Raw genomic sequence first — 22,573 nt, forward strand, 5'->3', positions numbered from 1 at the left:
CGCATGCTTAAAGAAGATGAGCTTTCTGACAAATCAAGAAAGTCTCCATTAATCTTCTGACCTCAGTACACCTCTTATCAGAACAGTGCTCACACCCTCAGATACTTACTGATGTGATCAATAGATCCTGCACAGAATTTTCCATAAAATTTCTTTGCTCCAAGTCCCCGGAGGTCATGGATTGTAAATGGCCAGAGATGCAACACATTGTTTCTTGAAAAAGTGTCCCTCTTCTCTACGACGACGACTTTGGCTCCCAGGAAGGCAAGTTCTATGGCAGTCCGCAAGCCACATGGGCCACCTCCAATAATTAAACACTAGCAGAGAAAAGAAGGAGTCTCATTTTTACACTGACTTCCACACAGTTTCTAACTTACTCTATTGGTATGACTTGGTATTCACCTGGACTTGAGAGTGTATTCAAGTCATCTATTTAAATCAATAAACATTCAAATTTTGTTCGCGTGTGGTGTTCAGTCAATTTATACAAGAGGATAAACTGTGCTCTGTGCAGACATAAAAGCATCTGATAAAAAGATGCAAAGAAAATAAGATAAAAAGAAAAGAGCAAAAAGCCAAGCACTTTTGAGCATCTGCTTGTAGATTTCTAACTTGCATTTAGTGTTTCAAAAGTGCTTGCAGTAAACAGGATTACAGCTACATAAAAGGGAAGAGAAAGGAAATAAGTGGTCTTGGTGTAGGCTTTTTTTGTTTTAAAGAGGAAATCGGTGTGCATTTTCTAGACTTGTTCCACAAATCTATGAAAAGCCAGTAGTCCCACAGTATTAGTTACTCTCTCTTTTAAGTGAGGGTGTACCCTGAACATAACAGCTTAGTTCACCAACTGCTGTAAATCAGGGCATACCAAGGGGAGTCAGGAGACTCGTCCTACTTCAGCAGAGCTGGGGAACTCGGCCTGTCCTATTCCATTTCAGCCAGTGGTCAACATCCTCACCTTCAGGACTATCACATCTTAGGAGCTTAAAGTTTGAGCATCCCCAGAAGAACCGCTTCAGAAATGATTACAGGGAATTCTTGCCCAAATTTCAGTTGACAGCTGTAAGTTTTCACAGACTAACAAGCAAAGGATTTCCAGAAAGCAAACTAATTAAAACTCAAACATATCTAATGCTTACATTTTCCCGACTGATTACTGAAAACTGATTGGAAACAGCCTAATAGCTGGACAATGTTGCTGTTCCACACCTCCCCGCAAAACTCACCCCACTCCCCCAAACCCCACACAGACTTCCCAAAATCTGCGCCACCGGCTGGAGCCAGGGAGAGCGGTGGTGTGCCCGAGCAGAGGGGAGAGCTTCGGCTGCAAGGCTGAGCTCTGCCGCATTCGTTGCAAATCCAAACCCATTATCTCACAAGCCAGACATGCTCCTGTGCGTCCCGCACACATAGCCAGACAGTGATTACAGTTTCAAAGCAAGCACGGGCTGTATCTGGAGGCTCGTTGGATACGAGTCTGGTTCCCATTACATTTCAATTTCATAAAAGAGAGTCATTTATTTGTTTTGGTTTGTTCGTCATTTGTTTTCAAATTTAACAACTTAAGCAAAAATTATCTGGGGCTGACTTTTGTCCATGACTTTTGTCCAACCCAATTGTAAAAGTGCAAAAAATTTTTTGAAATTGAATAAATAATTTGAATAAATTCCCACTGAAGGAAGAGCTCCTGTGAGGTGCATTTGCTTTGCTTTAGGCAAGTGTTTTGTTAACTAGAGATTTTAAATAAGTTAAAGTTCGGTTGTTGCATTAGCCGCTTGGCTTTCTTCCTCTTAGAAGAACATATTTAATTCATAATTTCAGAAGAACACTCCTCACTGCATGCTAAATATTAAAAAAACATCAACAGATGTAATTATATAAAGGAAGAAAATGGAGTGCAGATGTTACCCCGACTGAAGAGGATCACTGGTGGAGGCTGGGTCAGCTCTTCTCTGCACATGCTTGTTGTGATTAACATGGGAACTCTGAGCTCTGACAAGTGAGTGACTGCCTTCACAGCTACACAGTTTTCCAGTAATGTTTAGCAAGCAGTTAGAAACATTTTACAAATAAAGACCATACATGGTTTGATAAGGTGGGGTTGTTTCTTTGGCTAACAAACTGCATTATATATAAATAAATGCAACTTTTTAAAAAAGCAGTCTTTTGAGATTTAGTCATAGAGGATCCTGCCAAGTAATAAAACCCACACAGAAAGCACTGTTAGCTCCTCCTGGTTTTCTGCAATACAGTACGTTACAATTTTAGGGAGGATTCTGCCCTCTCTCCTCCTCCTATCACCATTGAAAAAATATCTTCCTAATTGCCTAGAGACACTGTGAAAAATCGTTGTATATTTGCCATCATCCATGGTTACCTTCCATAAACATATTTATCTATGTCTCAGAACTATTTGTTCTTTGATTTATTAAGACATTTCCTGCTGGTGTAGAGCTTACTCTTGGCACATTGTCATCTTTTTTTGAAATTTCAGGGGTCAAAACCAGCACAAAGTGCTTGCAAAGGTAACTCTTACTGTGGTTACTTTCCTACCATTATTTATTAAGTAAGGAAAGGGACCATACCACTGTCCTGTCCCTGCCCTCCCTCCCCAGCTCTCTGCTTGCAAAAAAATTCACAGGAGAAACCTTCTTGTAGCCAGCCTAGAACAAACCTTGAATGGCTTCCTCTTTTCACCTCCTGTTACCCCAATCTCCTGGCTCATCAGGGCCTGTTTTTGAAATTAAATCTTGCAATTTAACACAGATCGTGACAACGGACATCACATAAGGAAGTCTCGAATGAACAATCCTGAAACGCAACAAACAGGGTTGGACAAATGCCAATGGTTTCTTGACATCCACATTGCCATTCACAGCTCAACTGTCTTTTAATGGTGCCAGATCATCTCCTAAAAAGGAAAAGGGTAACTTGACTTTTCAAAGCATCTTCCGCAAATTATTCAAAGCAACAGTTGCTGAAGAGGACTGACAAGGAACTTTTACATATTTCTTGTTCAGGCTGGAAATGAAGGGAGAAAGACTTGTACAGATTACAGGGCAGCTCATCCAAGAATAAGATCATTACTAGACTTCCGTGACCCGCCTGAAGAATCGGTATCACTCTGGATGTTATATCCTGTTTTACTACTGAGGGTATACCATGTTAGTGCAAGATAACAATACTGACAGAAGGCATTTTTTCAGTGAAAACCTCATAGTATAAAGGGCTGATCTTCTGCTTGCACATCTATGTAAATACTTCGTATCAAATCAGAAACTTCATTGAATTTAATACTCTAAGAAGAGCACCTATGTCACAACAAGACAGCAGCAGGCAAAAGTACAGAAACAATAAACGAGGATGGAGAAAACAACACAGTTACGCATTCATGTGGCAGATTAAAGCATATGATTTTAAAATGCCATGTTTCCTCCTTTATCCTTTATGACAATAATTTGTCTTTGCACATGTCTCATCCAAAGATCTTATAAATGCTTAAAATACTGAACATACATCCTCTAGGAGAGGAAATGCACACACTGAGAAAGGAAGCCAGGATGAGGACTCCGACCAGGCTGTTCCCATGCCCTGGTCCTCACCGCAGCCCAGCGCTGCACCCAGAAGTCCCCCCCAGCCCAGGGGAAAAAAGCCGGGCACCACCAACACCTGCAAACGCCCAGACAGCGGCTTGTCCTGCACGGGCACACCTGCGCTCCATCACCTCATCAACAACAGGACCACATTAAGGGTACATACATCAAATTTTCTGCGCCAAACTCCAGCTACGCAGTACGGAAGAGACTGCCCACAAACAGCAACTCCTACAAGCAACAGTCACCACAAGCACTTTTCATGAGGATTTTGTGTGAGCTAAATTCATCTACTCTTCTTGCAAATACCTCGGATGTGAATGAAACTAATTATTGATTATTATAAATGCAACAATGAAAACTTTACACTTAACAATATAAATTATCATAAGTAAATGGACATGCTAGTTCGCCTTAAACTTCTGCAAGCGCATTTTTAGAATATCACTTACAAAAGTCCCACTGAAGAGGGCTAATGCAAGTTTAGAGGTCAGTAATAGCTGCCTAGTGACAAGTTTAGGATTATTTCAGTTTAAAGCTATAAATATTAAGTATGGAAATTTATGTACTTCAAAGTAGAACAGTAATAAACCCATGCATATCTTATAAGTGTTGTCTACTTAATCTGCTGACTAAATACTATGTTTCTACAGTACTGTTAAAAAGTACTGTACTTCACCCTCAAAGACAATTATTTGTTTCTGTATAAATCTTGTCCCACACTATACCAAGCACACAACTCATTGCATTATTTATCTTCAGACTGAAATAAACCAGAAACTTAATGTATTTTTTCCCCTGGTACAATTAAAAGATATCAGAAAGTTTCACTTGCAATAATATAAACATACACAGCATTTGGCAAGTCTCATAAGCTTGATTCTACTCAAAGGTCCATCTGACTTTAGGAGATACTATTTTTTCTAGCTTAGTATGTTTAAGAATGGCAGTACCTTGAAAATCTCCAGAAGATGTTTCTACACTGAATAAGAGCACTTAGTGCTGAGATAAATGGCAGCACAAGTTACTTCTCCAAAAGCAGAAGGACCTTTGTGCCAGGTGCAAGTTTTTGATATGATCTCGGGTATATAACGTACAAATATATGACTTACAAAATAGAAGAGGAAAGGCAGAGAGGGAAGTGAAGTAGGGGCCTCTTGCAACCCCTCCCATCCACCACTATTAAATCGGCAGCCTGTCAATCCAGTCACCTATATCCCATTCTAGAAAAAACATATGCAGTTTAACAGCTGAGAATTTGCAGAATGCCTCCATTGGTTTTCACACAGTAAAGTAAGCTTACAGAAACAACTGAGGTTTTGAGAGAAAGGGGAGAGAGAGAGAGCAAGAATACTGTCCCGATGTCTAACAAAAACCAAAATAAGACTCCACAGTGACCTAGTCACAAAAGTCTCAACCACTTTAATAACTGAAATGCAGAATCTACTCATTGACCTTGAAAAATGTAAAAAAAAAAAAAACCAAAAAAACCAACAAAAAAACCCACGAACCCCCCCCCCCACAACACACCACATTAGCTCTCAGCATCTACATGCTCACAGTCAAGGAATCTACCAGTTGGTAGTAGCATGTGGGTAGGGTATGCAACCAAACAGTACCTCTTTGCATAGTTAAGAACAGATAAATCTTCTTCTAGCTCAATGCATTACGCTGTTATTGTCCAGCTCTAAATCCCTCTCTCCTCTCCTGTCCAAGTGTCATGATTTGGGCACAACCATTAAATTAGTCCTGGAAAATAAAAGCATGTTCAATTATGATCCACTCCCTGTATGTTCTTGGGATGAAGAAAGAAGTTACAGTCACTCCAAGAATTCAAGATTTTCCTCATTTCTGCCTTTCAGTTGTTTTGGAGGTGAAAAAGAGGAAACTCATAGAATCATAGAATGCCTTTCCATGGCAAACCCTCTTCCATTCTTTGCTCTGGGCCTCAGGTGCGTTCCTTTCCATAGTCACCAGATCTGGGTGACTGCACACTGGTCCTGGCCTTCATGCAACATCCAAAGCAACAGGGATGCATCAAGGGATTAATTTGACTGACTCCACAGGATTACATCCTACATGTATTTGGGCAAGTGTTTATTTCTGATAGAGCTAAATGTGATGCAACACGAGATAGGCACAAAATGTAATGAAACAACACATTTTCTGGATCAGCAATGACTGTTTCCCTGGAAAGGCTCCAAAGAGAAACAGCTGCATAAGCAGCTAAGGCAGACAGCTACCAGAAGCTGCAGCGGGAAGCTCTCTCCACCAGAACGCTTTCCACTTCATCCCTGGACACGAAAATGCTTCTGGCAAAAATAGGACTGCTCAGTAGGACATTCCTGACTTGCTGACTTACAGTTCATCTCGCATTTGTAGTCTCAGATTCTATCACATAAATTCATAGACAGCCACTGGATACAACACTGCTGTCAAATGTACCCTGAATCCACTGGGTAGTCAATCCAGTTTTAAAGTTTGAAACATTATAATTGAAGTCACCAAAAAATAAAATTCTATATGCCACTTCAGACATTAAACATGTCAAGAGCTAAAGCTTTATTGTTAAAAAAAATATGAAAAAGAAAAAAGGGTTAAGCTTACAATAGGCGTGACGCATTTTGTCAATCCAAGATGCGAGTCTAATCTTGCTACAGCCCTGGTCTACGAGAGCACTTCAATATACATATATATATATATATGTACATATAGTTGTTCCCCTAAACTCAACAGCCCTATTCAGGTACTCACTGCTTCTCTAGACAAAGACCCCCATACAAAATGCTTGTAATCTCCTTTTCTACAAACAAACCCAGCCACTGGCACCAACGAAGAATGGGTTGCTATAAAATAGCTTGGTTACCAGACACACTAGAGCTACACGAGTACAGCATGCTCTTGACAGTAACATGCCCTGCATTGCATGAGATGCTTGTACTTGTTGCCTGTTGCCTGACTTGTTGAATGCTGCCATACCTATACAACTGCTCTTACTAAAAGGCAGCAGAACATGACCCTGTGAAGAACAGTGATGATAACTGTAGCTAAATATGACAGTGATTTGGAAGGTGTCCATTCGACTGCATACATATATAGAAAAGGGACAGTGCCAACCTAAAACAAGAATTCTTTTCTTCATTTTTAGAAAGAGGTCAAATGCTGAAACATATACCCAAAACTTCTGTGGTTAACACATCTATATTACATGCAAATATTAAAAAAAAAGAAATTAATTATTCCATCAAAGGAAGGGGGAGGAGAAGGTATAGGAGCTAATCTTTAAAAGCATATTTTCCTCTATTACACTATGTTTTATGAGATCCTTACAAAATTAGTGAGGTTAAAAATGTTTTATTTGACAAAAATAATATTCAGTTAAGCATATTTTAATGAGAGGTCCCAACTCTCCAAAGGGCTATGTGAATACTACTTAAATGCACTACAAATCACCAAAAATCTACCTTAAAATATTATTAAGACTAGCTGGATCTTGCTGAACAGACATTTTTGTAGAGCGAACACCACATAAATACTACTGTTGGGGAAGTTCAAAAGGCAGCTGGGAACAGCAAGGCTCACGTACCCTTAATTGCCACCGACCGCAGCAACAAAACCCTGTCCCAGTGCAGGAAGCACAACGCGAGTCCATTTCTGCTTTCAATCCCACCTGAATTTTACCCTTTGTATGCCCAGCTCAGCACCTCAAAAATATGCAGTTTTGCCCTCTCCTGCCAAAAGCACCTGTATCAGCAATCAGCAGATATGGAGACATTGCTATTTTTGTTCTTAAAAGACTGTAACTGGATTTGAGACTACCTAATCTAGGCTGATTCTGGTCAGAGCTCTTTTCCCAGCACTGCACCCTGCAGTTGCTGCACTCGCAGCTGGACGTCGCACAATCCAGGGATCAGAGGATCTGTCTTTATTGCCCTCCTGTTTTATTGGGTCAAAATGCCAGAAGTGAAACATTAGTAGATTTATTGCATTCATCTGGCTCATCTTTACTGGGATTTTTTTCTCTTTTTTGGAAGATAAGCTTCTGCGTGGAAAAAAAAGACACGTGCCTTCATTTTTCCTGGATGAATTTGGACACACTTATCTGTCCACCCTCTCTGTCTCTCAGATATATGTACTAATATTAGATTTGCGTATAAAAACCTTTCCATAGTTTGAAATTAAAACAATGGTATGAAAGACATCTGAAACTTATAGTCTGCTATGCAATACATTAAAGAAAAGCTGTGTGGACTCAGTGTGCTAGAAGGTCGAGAGCTCCTTCGTTGATGCACCAAAGCTGTCAGGCCTTGGTTATCTGGAGCTTTTCTGAAGAGCTCTCTCAGGTGGCATTGATCATATTTAAATATGTTGACTTGATCTCAGAGCTTTTATAACAATTTACAAAATTAAATTTTAAAAAATTGCAATTGGTAGATATAATACAGAAAAGAATCTCTAGAAACTTTCAGTTCCCGTGCACCACAGCTACAGTTATCTGAAGAAAACCTGCACATCATCTGACAAGAAATGTTATCCTCCTTTTAATAAACAGATTATCCACCAGAAATCAGGCAAGTGCTTTAATCCAAATATTTCCTCAACTAAAGCACAAAATAAACTCTTTAACACCCTTTGGAATTAAGAGCGTATTTGCTGTTTTCTTACCTGTCTTTCATTTTAATCAAAACAGGGGGAAAAAACCAAACCACACCCAAAAACCTGAAGAGATTGGTTTCTTTTCTTTTTTTTGGCCAGTTGTTTAAACAATCAAAATGAAAACAAGATAAACCTTGCAGAAAGAATGTTGCCTGACTGTCCCGGTCATGAATATGGTTGGCAGCATTTCAGTATCTTGCCTTTCTTTTGGTAAGCTTATGCCTGTCATACTGAGAAAATGCTTTAAGGCTATCCTTAAAAACTTAGCAGAAAACCCAAATGAAAACCATGAAACAAAACAATTCATCCAGAAACAGAGAACTGGTGAACAGAGATGAAGAAACAAGGATACCAAGAGCCTCACCGCTGAGCACAGTGGACACCAAGCCCTGAGTCTTGGGAGCCTCGCGAGTAGTGGCACTCGTGAGATTGCGACTGCAAGAAAATAATTAATCCTCTATGTGGTTTCAGGGTCAGGGGCTGACCAGCCAGTAGAGGACTTGTCTACAGACCCAGAGGAAGGGATTTCTCATGCTTTATGGCATCCAAAGCATGCAGACAAGTTGGTCAACAGCCATGGTTTTGCTACAGGAAGAAGCTGGTAATATGCGCTTTTAAAAAAAAAAAGAAAAAGCACTATTGCTATAGCCTGGTCTGTCTACAGAGACGAAATACTACACCGAACCTAAAATTTTTAACTGAACAACAACAATTACAACAATCTAATAAATCAGCTAAGCTTCCAGTTAGAAACTGGCTTTTTAGAAGTGGTGAGTCAAGTTATTTCAAGGTAATTTCACAGAATATTTTAAAATATGTTCCAAAATATATTTTTGTATCAGGTGAATTATTAACCCATACCCAATTAAGACTTGGCTTTCAGAACCCAGTACTGGGTAAATGAGTTCATACAGAACTAGCCATCAGGTCTGAGTGAGAATCCAGATTTTTAAATTATTTATTTATTTCTAAAGAGCTGTTCTTATTTAATACCATCATTTCTAACTTCCCTAAGCAGAATCACTGTATGGTAGTGTAAGGCAGCTTCAGCTGAGCTCAGAATGCAAACCCGTACAAGTAGGCAGCCGTTCTGGCTCCTATTTCCTCCCAGGTCATCATGCAATCTTCAAAGGCACTGCACTTTCCAGCGCTAGCGTTCACAGCCTCTTAACTAGTAAAGTCAAACACAGCTCCAAAGAGCAATAACCTGTTTTTTTCCCAGTTTATTTAACTGGTCACTTGCACATACCAGTTTACCATAGGCAGACAATGCTTTTACTTTTTTACATTTTCATTTACAGTTTGAAAACACTAGGGATTGACCAACCAGCGCCTCTAAGCAATATGGCATCCAATAGCATCAACAAGCAAGACGGACTCAAATAGTTCAAATAACTAGAACTAAAAAATATATCTTTAGCATAACATTCTTTAGGAAGGTTTCTGACAGCAGGGAAGGTTAACATCACTCATACAGAACCAAGAAACCAGGCTGCTGGCAGCATATCGCACAGTGAAAATTAGATTTCAGCACCTGTAGTTCTTCTTTCAAAACCTCTTCCGCTGAAAACAGAGAAGGTACATAACAGCCCTTATTACTGCAGGAAAGAGTCTTGAAAAATAAAAGTAAATATAAAAAAGGTGAAAAAACATGAAAAGGAGTATGCTTCAAGGAGACGGGCAGAGAGATGAAGACATAAAATTTAGCAGCAAATTGCACATCACAAGGTGTAATAGTCTCTTTCACACCAACATCCGACAGAACAGGAGGGAGATAAACATACACAGAAGATCAGTGTTTATTTACATGGCCACATATTAATGACTCTGTTTTCACATTCCAGGCAGGGTGAAATTCAGAGGCACCTGCCTGAACAACACCGGCTGTGCTTGTTCCACCACTATCAGGGCTGTATCTGGGCTGACAGTGAACTTCCTACCCCAGGTGCCTACAGCCGGGCAGGAGATGGAGCAAACCAGCCCAGCCCTCGCAGCCCCACCGGCAAGAAGACCCAGCAGCAGCCCCACCAGTCACAACAGCCCTCGCCTGCCAGGATAGGCTTCCTACCATATGCAATTATTTCCTACCTGGCTAAAAAACAAACAAACAAATGAAAAGGAAAAAAAAAAAAAAAGTAATCTGAAAGAAATGCCTCCGCCTTCCACTGAGCACTTGCTGATCAGCATAACTTCTTATTAATGATCTGGGTGTGTAGTCCTTGGCAGGAAGCTTGCTACCATCTCTTGCAATGTTTTCTAATCTGAGTTGCAATTTCCCCTGGGGCAGTTGTTTTATCTGAATTGTAAATCCAGCGAGGATGGCAGAGCACAGGCAGGATGGGGAGGTGGACACCAGTCACAGAGAGAAGTATTTGCTGTTGCACAGCTCCTTTTAAAGCTGCTCTTGTAACTCATTGTTGGCAGTGGAAGTAAGCAACACAAGACTAATTCAAAGTGTGGCATTACCGCATGGTTCCTTCTAAGTTAGTACCTTAGTCAAATGAGCAAATCCAGAGAGTGATGCAAGACAAGCAAGGTAGTATCTCTTGCTTGGTTTCTTAAGCAGAAACAGGCACGACCTTGGGAAACACAAGCTGTTCTTCAGGGCTGAAATAGGAGCAGCAAACGTCCAAAGTAAAACACAAACTTTGAAAAACTAATCAGAATTTGATCTATCAGTGCTAGCAGGACTATTAGAAGTAAAATCAATAACAGCTCTGGTTGTGCTCCAAGTAACTATGTAGCGTTCCTCTTTGGGTCTTCGCTAATGTATATTAGGCGAAGGTATTTAAGCCTCTCCTACAGGGCACGTTCTCTAAAGCTCTAACCATTCTTGCTGCTGTACTCTGGACTTGCTATAGTTTACCTGCCTCTTGCTATAACGCATACTCCAAACTGGGCAAAATATTTTAGCTGGGGCTTCGCCTGTACCAACTAGACTTGAAGGAACACTCCCCCCACCCCAGTCCCCAACACACCGCAGGTCTCCTTGGACAGGCTCCCTTGGGTCAGCACTACACCCTATGGATTCAAGCTTTGTGCCTGGTCCCTTATAAGCACCAGATCATTTTCTGCAGCATATTCCCGATTTTTTCTGGGTGTTGCACACTCCTTCGTTAGAAGGGTCATAATTTTCTAGTAGCTTTTAGGAATTTTATCCTCTTGATCTCACACTATTTCTTCAACTTTTCAAGATTTTTTTAAAATTCTAACCTTGTGTTTCAAAGCAGTAACAGCTCATTCCAGTTTGGTTACCAACTGCACCTCCTCAATCCAGCATCCAATTTTATAGTAAGTGTGACAAGTACCAGTCTACAAAAGGAATCGCTGAAATCCCACTTAAAGCATTTCCGCAGATTGGCAGCAAACTATTGCGAGCACCACTGTAAGTACAGTTCTTTAGCTGCCTGTGTGACGTAATTTAATGTAAACCATATTCACAAGTTTTCTCATTAAAGCAAGGGTTCTACGAGGGTCAAGTGAAAATTTCAACTTCTGCTTCCCTCAGATATGCTGGGCCAACTTCTTCGCAAAGGAGGAAGATACCCATATCTGGCTGTGGCATTCACAATCAAGGTAAGATGTCACCATTACCCACTTCACCCCTCAAGCCTCATCTCCCAGTATATAGTATAACAGGCTCACAGCTCATATATTTCTAATTTAAAACTTCTGTAGATGTGAAGTATAGCTCTTTCATTAGCTGAAATGGTATTACGCTTGTCCTTCTCTCTGCCATCACCCAGGGCCCAGAACAGCACCAAGGCCCATTTGAGTACCTGCCAGACTCTCACAGGTCAGGAAGATTTGAAGCAAACTGTGACCAGCTGCCAGGACAACAGCTCTCAGCTGAAAAGGCTTTTTCACCACAGAAATATGTGGTTCTCCCCCCTGCCAGGTTTGTTTCAAAATGCAGCTTAAACTCACCCAAACATTCCTGACCTGAGGAAAAGGTTAAAAGACTGAAGAATTAGAAAACTGTAATAGCATCACATTATGGTACAAACTCAAGATTATTTTTCAATAAGCACCTTTCATCAGATATATAGGTTGAGACACAAATATCCCAGAGACCTGAAATGACAAACAGGTGTCTACATTAGTTTGCAGAAACCTGGCTGTTCACAGACACAAACGGGTTTTGTGTGTAAATATAGGGAATGTGGGAATTTTGAGAACTGACTGACACAAAATAATCCACATTTAAACACTGTAGCAGAGAAAGTAATGCAAATTAATGCAATTTCAAAGGCATTAAAGGGGAAATTTCTACTTTGTGTGACAACAGATCCCAGTTAAACTTTTTTTTGACCACAACTCCATCACTGTTAAGGCTTTTCAGTGAGAAAATACAAATAGAAATTCTGTTATTTGCTTAAGACAATCAGCTTTTACTAAAATATTTTACGTTTTCATTTCTTATACACCATCTCTTAGAACTGTCATATTTTACATGCTACCAAAAGTTTTTTTTAAAAGCGATCTGCGCAAATGCCTACCCCAGAAAATAATGTAAAGTCAGATTCGTCAGCAGAAAGAGGAACGAGAGCAACCACATCCCCAAAATCCCAGTTCTCAGGACAGACATGGGAACCTCAGGAAGGACCTGAACTGTAGGAGACAGGAAATTGCCTTATTGTCTGAAATCTGGGTTTTAGCAGCCAAGTGTTTAATCACTTCTTGGTAGCAAAAGCTATGTATTTCCTCACTTATCAGTACACAAACATTACCAAAGCAAAGCTGGAAATGTAGCTAACAACAAGCCCCTAACAACCACATCTGGTACCATGGAGGCCCCTCTGAAGCCAGGAGAAGGGTCTAACCCCGGTGAAGGGCTGGCAGGGGCTGTGCGCCAGGGGCCAGGCGAGAGCCCCCCTCACCCCGCACACACCACCCAGCCTGCGGGACAGACACTGGACACACAGCCATGCCCTTCTCACAGTCAAACCCAAAAGCGCCGCAAAGCCACACGCCCTGTCATAACCTTTTGTTTCATTCAAACTTAATTAAGCCACTTGCAGTGACAATAGTAGCATTTTGTGTGAAAGTAACTGGGTGTCACTCCCTGTGGGAATCTCTATAAAATATCTAGGAAATCAGGTCAGGGTGGGACAGTTCCCTTCTGCTGATTACTTGCAAAGCCATTAAGCAAGGGACCGAGAAACAGCACAGCACTGTTAAAGTACAGATGTAAAGCTACTGTTATCTCGCAAGCCAAAAAATTTAAAATTCCCAAATGCCTGAAAAAGTCTTATTTAGGCTGCCTGATTATGCTATTTTGGCCAGGCTTCATTGCTTTTCATGACTGATAAAGCTGAAAAATCGTGTGTTTGTGGAAACGTCTGTAGAATAATAAAAATAAAGTGATTTCATTACCAAATCACATGCCAAACATTTGCTTTTGCTGACGTAATTTGGCCCAATCTCAGTTTAAAACACAGCTCAAAGAGTCAAATACTTTGCTTTGTTTTCAAAGAACCCTGTCTGCTGTGTGTCCTGTCATCACCCGAGCTTTCCCCCATCCCCTCTCTCTAAAAATCCTTAGAGAAATGAATGCATAGACAGTGATCACAACTGTGGTTTCTCTGCATGTTCATAGGTGATGTGCTGCTTCTCCCCTCATCTCAAACAAATTTCCTTACCACTTGTTCCCATTAGTCCCATATTTTCTACTACTTTGAAATAACTCTGTAAAAGCTGCTTATTAAAATTCTTAAAAATAAATTTACAATTAAAATCCAGTGCAAGGCTTTAAGTGCCACGTCCCAAAAGGCAAAAGCAAAGAAGCACAGCCACCAAAATAAACAGCTTGTCTTTCAACTATACCAAACACATCTAGGTACCACTTAAAAAGTCAGTGGAATACATGGCCCTTAATACCCCCAACACCTCAATAGCTTCTGCATTCTGCTCTCCAAGCACTGTGCTTTTGGATTTAAAAAACAGCCACCACCAAAAAATACCCCCACAAAAAAAAAAAAAAAAACAAAAACAAAAAAAAAAAAACCCACAAACAGAAAACCCCAAAACAAATCAAAGCAAAAAAAACCACCAAAAATACCCCCCAAAAAGCAGCTGAATGTACTTTCGTGAGAACTCACAACCTTTCATTCACTAAACTTCCTATAAATATGGCAGTCAACTTCTGGTTTCAGGTTCTATGACCTTCACAGGAACACATTTCTATTATAATAAGAAAGTTTGCAACTCTATCTAATACATCTAAGATAAGTTTGGTGGGTTCATTATAAACCCTGATTATCAAGTTTGGAAATCTCCCCATTTCAATTATTATTTTGAAGAGATTAGTAAATCCAGCAAAAGGGATGTGCCATCTGGATATTCACTCTTTACAGAACAAACAGGTTAAAGGTTTCATTATAATAAGAGTATTTTTGAGTTGAAGCATAACTGGTATTCCCTTCTTTCATCTTACAATTCAATTACTCTCTCAAAAAAACAAGTATTTGTCTCAAGGGACACAATCAGTCACGACACTTGAACACACAAACTCACTGGCTTCTGTACCAGTATATACAGCACAGGAGAAACCTGGCTGGAAATCCCACTTGCTTCTGAAGGATCAACCAAGCCAGTACTTCAGGAGGAAATTTAGCCACAGCACCATCAGGTTTATACATGCTGAATGATTTGCTTAATTAAGAGACAAGTATTTGTTTAGCACTACAGAGGAAAGTGGGGAGTGGGGAGCAGAAGACATCTAGAACCCAACCTGCCTCATTTACCATGAGGGGCAAGACTGTAGATTAGAATGTTTGTAAACAACTGAGGACTGGTAGGAAGCCAATTTCTACCTAATAACAAGGAGAGAGACCTGGTATCCTCTCCTCATCCTGCTGATTACCCTATGGCTATGTAACGTGGCAGCACCCAGCACGGCCCTGGAGCAGCTCTCCCTTTCTCAGCTCTGTGGGAAGGAGAACACCAGGCGATGTAGGTTTTACTAACTCCCAAAGCATTCATTTGACCATCTTTGCTTTGCTTCACAGGAAACGAAGACAACATGAGAAGGAGCAGAAGGAGCTTGGCAGATAAAGACGGTCCTGTTTTATCATTTGCGGGTACACCAGTGTGGTTAGTACAGGGAGATGAGGCTCGGGGCCACCGCTGAGTCAGTTGCAAAACCTCCAGCCTCCATCCCCATTTCTGACCCTGGGCTCCTTCTCATCTGACTCACACCCTCGCCCCAACTCCCCTCCGCTCCTGTCCCCACTCGAGGTCTCTGTAATGCTGCCTCAGCTAAAGCTGCACCCCACACCGGAGGAGCCCATGGAGCCTTCCCCTACAGCAGAGACACCAATGCCACCAAGCCTGGTTAGGACTGACAGCATATGAGGCTACTGAAAAGAGCCACTGTCTTTTTACGCAAGCCCTGGAAGTGTGGTCATAAATAATTTTAGAGTCATTCTCTTACAATAAGTTTCTCAACAGAAGTTTTTGGAAGGGAACCTAATCTATTATAAAACAAGCTTTTAAAGGCCAAGTCCAGGAACGAGGAAAACAAGAGAGGCCAAGAGGGACTGAGTTCAAGATCACTTCATTTGTTTTTCAGGAATCTATATGATGTATGTACACCTATACCTACAAGTGCACATACGTATGTATTTACATACACAGCACTCAAAACTTCTTACCTCAGTTTCATTTACTTGCTTTATAATAATGTTGTCCAGTTAGGCCTCAAAACCACTGCTCAGACTGTACAAGTCCTCTGCCCAGGAACCATGCCCAAGGTGGGGTCTACAACAGAGACAATGCTCAGGAGACCACAGCCATGCACAGGAATTTGCCACTGCCCTCCCCTCCATGTGCAACACCATCATCCGAAACTGGGTATACCCAGAGAGAAATGCTAGAGTCTACCAAGGCAGCTGATAATTACACGTTAGCACCTTAAACCAGTTCCCTTAGTTCTCCTCAAGTGTAAGCATGTGTTTTGAAAACAACAGCATACATGTTTGAGGGGGAAGACAACACCACATTTGCATGCTTTAGAGAATCAACACCTCCCTTCAGAGTAAGTTTGGGGTGTTTTCATGTGCCCCAATCTCTGCTCTCCTCAAACATGAACGTACAGTCATGAGAGAGCCAGAATTTCAGGTGCACAGCATGAGCCAGGTCCTGCCCTCTGATACATATACATACACATCTCAAACATCAGTGGAAACCTCATTTATATGTGCATACCATTTACATAGGTAAACTGCCAGTAAATCAAGTGCAAGTAAAGGATCTACTCCATACAGAGAGGGTCAAATAAATGTTTAGAGAACTCTCACACATGTCTTAAAAAGGCTATTGAATACACTCTGCAACTAGCTGGATGGATTCTTGTTCATCATCATATTACTATGTTTTGCATGTTCATAAATTTAGAGACACATTCAAACCGCTAGCATGGTGAACAACGTATATTAAACCTTTAGTCTTCAATTGTCTAGCTACATTTCATTCCATGAAGAAACAAATAATCATTACAGATTGCAAGCACGCTACTTTGCGTTGCACAGTAAAAGATAAAAATGAGAGAGAAACTTTGCCAGGATAATAAAGCTGTGCTCTTTTTCTAGACATATTTGCAAAAAAATCACAGTATGATTTCTAGAGTTTTGGCTACTTAGGACAGACTTCTGCTTCTCTCTAATACTGGTGAACCGTGCAAATGCCAGCTCCAGAAACACCTATTCTGAACAGTACTCATTCCCATTTTACAAATTGGTGATGGAAGGAAGTGTATGTATGATACAGATTTAATATACATACAGATGGACTCCTACAGTTTCAAAAAAAGTTTGCTTCTGCCCCAATTTTGTGCATGTCATTCTGCAGCACTTTGGTTTTGTTTTTTTTTCCTTCTACAAAGAATTAAAGAGAAAATAAAGTCCACAGTAAGGTGACGCTGAAATAGCAGTGGGTTTAAACTTCTTGAAAATTGTTCAACTTGTTTTATTCATCCAGCTTAAAATCATATCATTGTAGAAACTCTGAAAGCCATATTTGGCAATGCTCTTCAAGAGCAGTTAAGACACAGGACTGTTGTTATTTAGTTGGAGTGCAACGTTCTGTAAGAATAAAACTTGTCTATATTGTAATGAGTAACTTAAGTGTGGTTGAAGAGTTTATAAGCACAAAAATCAACAAGTGCATCATTCAGCTCTTAAATACTATGCAAAAAAAATGAACAGTTTTTGGGTGAGGCACCAGCTTCTTGTTTAAAAAAAAAAAAAAAAAAAGAAAGAAAGAGAGAGAGAGACCATAAGTAATTTAGATCCTGATTGTGTTTTATCTCCTTTGTCTCCTCCAAAGATTGGGAAGATTGCAAGCAGCCAGACAGATTGCAAAGCTTTATCTAAGAACTGTGAGCTGCACACTCAGCTACAGAGCTCATGGCCACAACCTTATGTAAAGCCTTCAAGTCATATATTTTTTTCAAATTATGCCTACTAGCAACCTTGGCTCTGTTTACAGAACGGCAATTGCAAAAATCCACTTAGCTCATTTTCTGATCTTGCTTTAAGTAAGATTTTCACTCCAGGCTGATCTACTTCAACCAGTCCCCAGGCAACTCCACAAAGGTGAGCACTGGGCACCGCTGTCAGGATTTAGCCTGCTAACTCACATTTGCCTGCTTCACTACTAAAAACAGCAGCTGGCATAGCATGCAAGAAAGACAGAAACTTAAAATCACCAGTTGCACCAAAGAAAAAAATTGAGGTATGTACATTGTAGCCTAATCTCTCTGCATTGCCAGCATTTCTGAGAATTCCTTATCTGTAAGTGGGGCTGTCAGAGCACAGCACGGCAATGATCAGGGAGTCTGCAGTCTTCTTGCAACATGTCTCCTCTCATTCACATTGCGTAGATAGGCTTCCACAGCAGACTGTGATTCACGTGTGAGGAATGTTTGGTAGATATCCCCACAGAGCCCGCAGACTGCGGTTACTGCTTTCATTTGCAGCAATCTGAAGATTCATGTTTCTCTCGTTAAATCAGTGATGACACAGTAAAGTGCAGCTCTGGGCATGGTCCAGGCTCATAATGAACATCTACAAGTATTTTGCAGAATATCTATACACACACTGTTCACATACAGACATCTATATTTGCAACTTGATCATATGTGCATCATAGATATGTCCATTAATTTCTGCAAATACTTACACCATGCCATTAAAAATTAATCTTTACTCTCAAAGAGCAGTAATACCATACTTTGAACTCTGTGGAAGGTGTTGCTTATCCTCCTGTGCTTGGCAACCTTGTAAAGCATTACAAGGTATTTTATGTACCAACTGATTTCCATAAGTCTTCTCACCACATAAAAAAATTAATCCCTTTGCTTAAGAACTTTGCAGAATCAGGCCTTAGCTTTGTAATGTCACACTTGAGAGAGGACTTCATTTTTGTATTTCACATGGTCTTAAAACTGCTTTTTTGTGTTGCAAATAATTTGTCAAACTAACCGTGGAAATTTGGACCGGGAGCTGTATGTGTAGGTGAGGTGCATGTGGAATATCTCCTATAATTTGTTAATCATCAGCCACTTTCTCGTTCCTTCCCTTTCCTGTCTGTTTTCATCACAAAGATGCACAATGACATATGTTGAAGGCCTTTTCCAAAGAACAAAAGGGAGGAAGGAAGCATAGGTCAAAAAGGGAAACGAAGGGAAAAAGGAAAGGAGAAAAACAGGCTGTCAGGAAAACAGTGCAAATAGCTGTAATGGCACTCTTCCTCGTCTAAAGAAAACTGTAGTAAGGACATTTATTACCTTAGAAAAAGTTAATAATCATTGGGAGATTATTAGAAGTAAAGAAATAAAAACACAGGCCTCTCTATACTGAAGGTAACATGGTGTCCTTCTCCCTGGTGCTTTTGGGAAGTTTCGATGCAAACAACAAGAAAGAGACTTTCAACACTGCCTATCTACTGAGTTCATAAAATAACACTTCGGTGATGTTTAGTTAAAAAGTCCTCCACAGTTTGGTGTCTAGTTATCCCCCCGTGTGCCCTTCCTCTCTGTTATACCTCTATAGAGTGAATTAGCTTCTTAGAACTTACCCTTCTTGGGACAACTTTTAGCAATCACTTGGCAGTAAATAACTGAATTGCTCTGAGACAAAGCTATTAAAAATATTCTGTGATAGCTAGACGAAACAAGCGGCACAAACTACAGTATTTTGTACAGTTTTGTCAACAAGATTTATACCAACATTCAGTGGTTCTATCAAAATATGGTATTGCACGCTCTGCTGAAGAGATCATTTCCTGTCCTTTCCATAACCAAGCAGATCATGTCCTTCAGTAACTACCACATAGCAACTTTACACATTGTGCTTGTGAAAAAGCAGCTACAGGAAAGTATTTAAATCCATAAATAGTGCAGGATTTTCTTTTTGCTGTTGTTCAGCAAGTAGAGCCAATGCTAGGTGACAAAGACAGATCCCCAGACCTCCAAGCAGCACTTTCCAGAGAACAGTTTAGGAACTGATGTTGAAACACATTTGGCCAGCCCTGGTCCCTTACAACATTCACCAAGCAGCAAACTGAGAAGCCTCCTGAATATGCAATGATTTGCACTTTGCAAAACCCTGTGTGATAAAGCAAGTAGTTTTTGTGAGCCTGGAATGAATGAAGCCTACTGCCCTCATGAGTTTCTGCCATGACTGAGGGAGATTGTAAAGCGTGGTGCTCTTAGGATCACTTCTACGTGCTGTGTGTTTCCACAAAACTTGCAGAACAAAAATACCTGAAAATGTGTCAAAATCAGTTGGTATCAACGATAGTTTCAAAAAGTATATTAAAGGAAGGGTTACATGAGGAGACACATTACATATGATGGTAGAAACCTTCCTTCTGCAGAAAAACAAGTTTAAAAGATTCTAAGCTATGAAACCCAAAACTGAATTTCTCCACTTACCTTAGTGTTCATACAAGATTTTCCGCGTTTATACTCTTTGTGACTTGCTCTTTTATCAAGCTTGTTCCACAAAGCTTTGGCCTTCCACGTGGTCACTCTTGACTTCAGTTTGGTGTAAAAGTTTCTATTGTCCAAAGGATCTAATTCAAGTTGGCGAGTGAGAATATTGAAGGCCTGAATGGTACCTTTGCATGTTGACGCTTGTACAAAGTTTTCAAATATCTGGCCAGCTTGGCTGTATTTTTCATCATCGTTTTCCCCCATGTTCAAAGAGAAATGTTTGAAAAGGATTAAGCTGGAGCTCTCGTGCTGGGGCACAAGTGATCAACACTACCAAGTACTTCCAAGCATGTTATTCCTAGAAAAGACAAACGCAGGTCATGTTAAAGCAGGTTCTGTCTAACAAAATTAAATCCAAAATTAAACTGCATATCCAATACAAACATAAAAACAGAGCATATGACAACTTCTGCTAACCAGGTACAGAAGTTAATAGTGGCATCCAAGATAAGCTTTACAGGTAAATATAACATACTTGTGCTGTCATGACACGTACTTCACAAAGACTGTCATAAAACCCCTACAAACTCAAGCCTACTGTCTCAAAATCAGCTTCACTAACACCCTGAAGATTTCTTTAATTTTTGTTCAGTGATAGGTGCTAGATAACAGATGAAGAAAACCCAAACGTCCAGATGCTTTTCCCAAGCAGAATTTATGTCACAGCAAGCACATCTCTGGTAACACTTTGGTTTTAAGAATCCCTAGAAACCTGAAGCTAAAAATCAACGCTGTTTCAGGGAATTTTCTCCCATTGCACAAGCTAGGGCCAAGAGCGCAGCTTAGCCAGAGCAATTTAGAACTGGCACAATCACGTGCCTCGAGCAAATGTACAAAATAGGCTAAGTAGAAACATTTTCACAAGTTACACCAGAACTGAAGAAACAGAAAACAAGTAACCACAGAGCGCTCCCCTTTTTCTAACTCTCTTGCCAAAATGCGAAAGGGTTCAGCGCTCTATTGTATAGAAAGGAATTTTATCTTCACGTCTCCACATGTTAAATGCTAGAGTTATGTGTTTGGAGTCTTACCTTGTCACGTGCTGAGGATATAAAGTAATGATGTTTGGCCCACTGGGCCCCATTGGCTTTTCCTAGCAACATGATCACTGTCAAACTGTGCCTGATATTCCAGATAAATACCCTTACATTCTGCAAGAGCAATGCTATTCTCAATTAACGTAAGTTTGCAAGAACTAAAATGCTTTCTTTGCGGCACTCCCTTATCCTTCTTTAACCTTTCTCTCAATCTCTAATGGGGTGCATCTTAGAGTCAGCCAAGGTCCACAGAAAACATCCAAGTGGTTTTCACATTTTCCAAGAAAATTTTTACAGGTTATGTATAAACTTATGCTCAAAAGAGGGTCTACCTGGACTCAAGTCCAGAGATTTAAGTCATGTATTCTTTTTCTTGCTATTAAAGAATTATCTACCAGTCCAAGAAATCAAAAACTAAATCAATGCTTGTCTAACCTCACACATAATTAGTTATTTTGCTTGGAACATCATCTGTTGGCTGATAGTTTTAGAATAAATTGTTAAAAAGGCCTTTGAAGTTATGCTTTTTAATTTAACACTGTTCACAAACTATTCATTCTCTGCTTGCACTTCCTTCAAAGAAGCAAAGAGAAAACATAACCAGTGTATTTAAGTAAAGAAGAGACCTACCATGTCTATCTTACAATCCTCTAATACAGAAAAATATTATGCAACTTATTAAAGAGATCCCATGGGGAGATAGGAGGAAGCATTTGGAATACTCACATTCCCTGGCTGCGCTCAAAATAAATAACCTTTGTGTGCACATCATCAGTCTCTTGTTGGTTTGTGGGTAAAATAAATTGGCAATGTTAAGAGTTTGTACATTTTCTTAGACCAAATGTCATGATTAAGCATTTGGTGCCAGGAATAAGTCAGGAAATTTTTGTTTTCCCCGCTGAATACTTCATTTATAGCATCCTCCATGCCCTTTTCTGAAGGGCTTTGAGGTAAAAGCAAGTTTTATATGCCCCAGCTTCCAGAGGGTCTAATTTTTTCAAGAAACTGAGTGCCATGAACAACACCTTGGCTGCCCCAGTGCGGGTGCAAGGGGGGACCAGCACAACCCTCACCAGCCCTGGCTGTGGGAACACAGAACTATATAGCAGTTTTGGTATCAGTCCAAAACCGACCAATAGATCCAGAAGTTCCTAGGGGCAGAGGAAAGATAAGGGACCGCCATGCAGAGGCTGGTACAGCTAAAATATATGCCTGGGCTTAAGCTTTACAAGGGAAAGGCAACACGAGGCAACTAAAGATAGCAACAGCACAGTGTAAGATGCTTGATATAC

The 22,573-nt window shown here is 40.3% G+C and overlaps 1 protein-coding gene across 14 annotated transcripts in view; it reads right to left on the bottom strand.

The window, feature by feature from the left end:
• MICAL2 (microtubule associated monooxygenase, calponin and LIM domain containing 2) overlaps nucleotides 1–22,573 on the bottom strand; it is a 162,700-nt gene that overhangs the window by 89,487 nt on the left and 50,640 nt on the right. For all 14 annotated transcript variants that reach the window (XM_063331408.1, XM_063331407.1, XM_063331406.1 and 11 more), the window contains 2 exons: nucleotides 20,185–20,542; nucleotides 110–317 (listed from right to left, as the gene is read on the bottom strand). In XM_063331408.1, the coding sequence (XP_063187478.1) occupies nucleotides 110–317; nucleotides 20,185–20,448 (472 nt within the window). In that variant the 5' untranslated portion in view covers nucleotides 20,449–20,542. The remainder of the gene's footprint in view (nucleotides 1–109; nucleotides 318–20,184; nucleotides 20,543–22,573) is intronic.

Source organism: Chroicocephalus ridibundus, chromosome 4 (genome assembly GCF_963924245.1).
Source record: "Chroicocephalus ridibundus chromosome 4, bChrRid1.1, whole genome shotgun sequence".
NCBI classification, from domain to species: domain Eukaryota; kingdom Metazoa; phylum Chordata; class Aves; order Charadriiformes; family Laridae; genus Chroicocephalus; species Chroicocephalus ridibundus.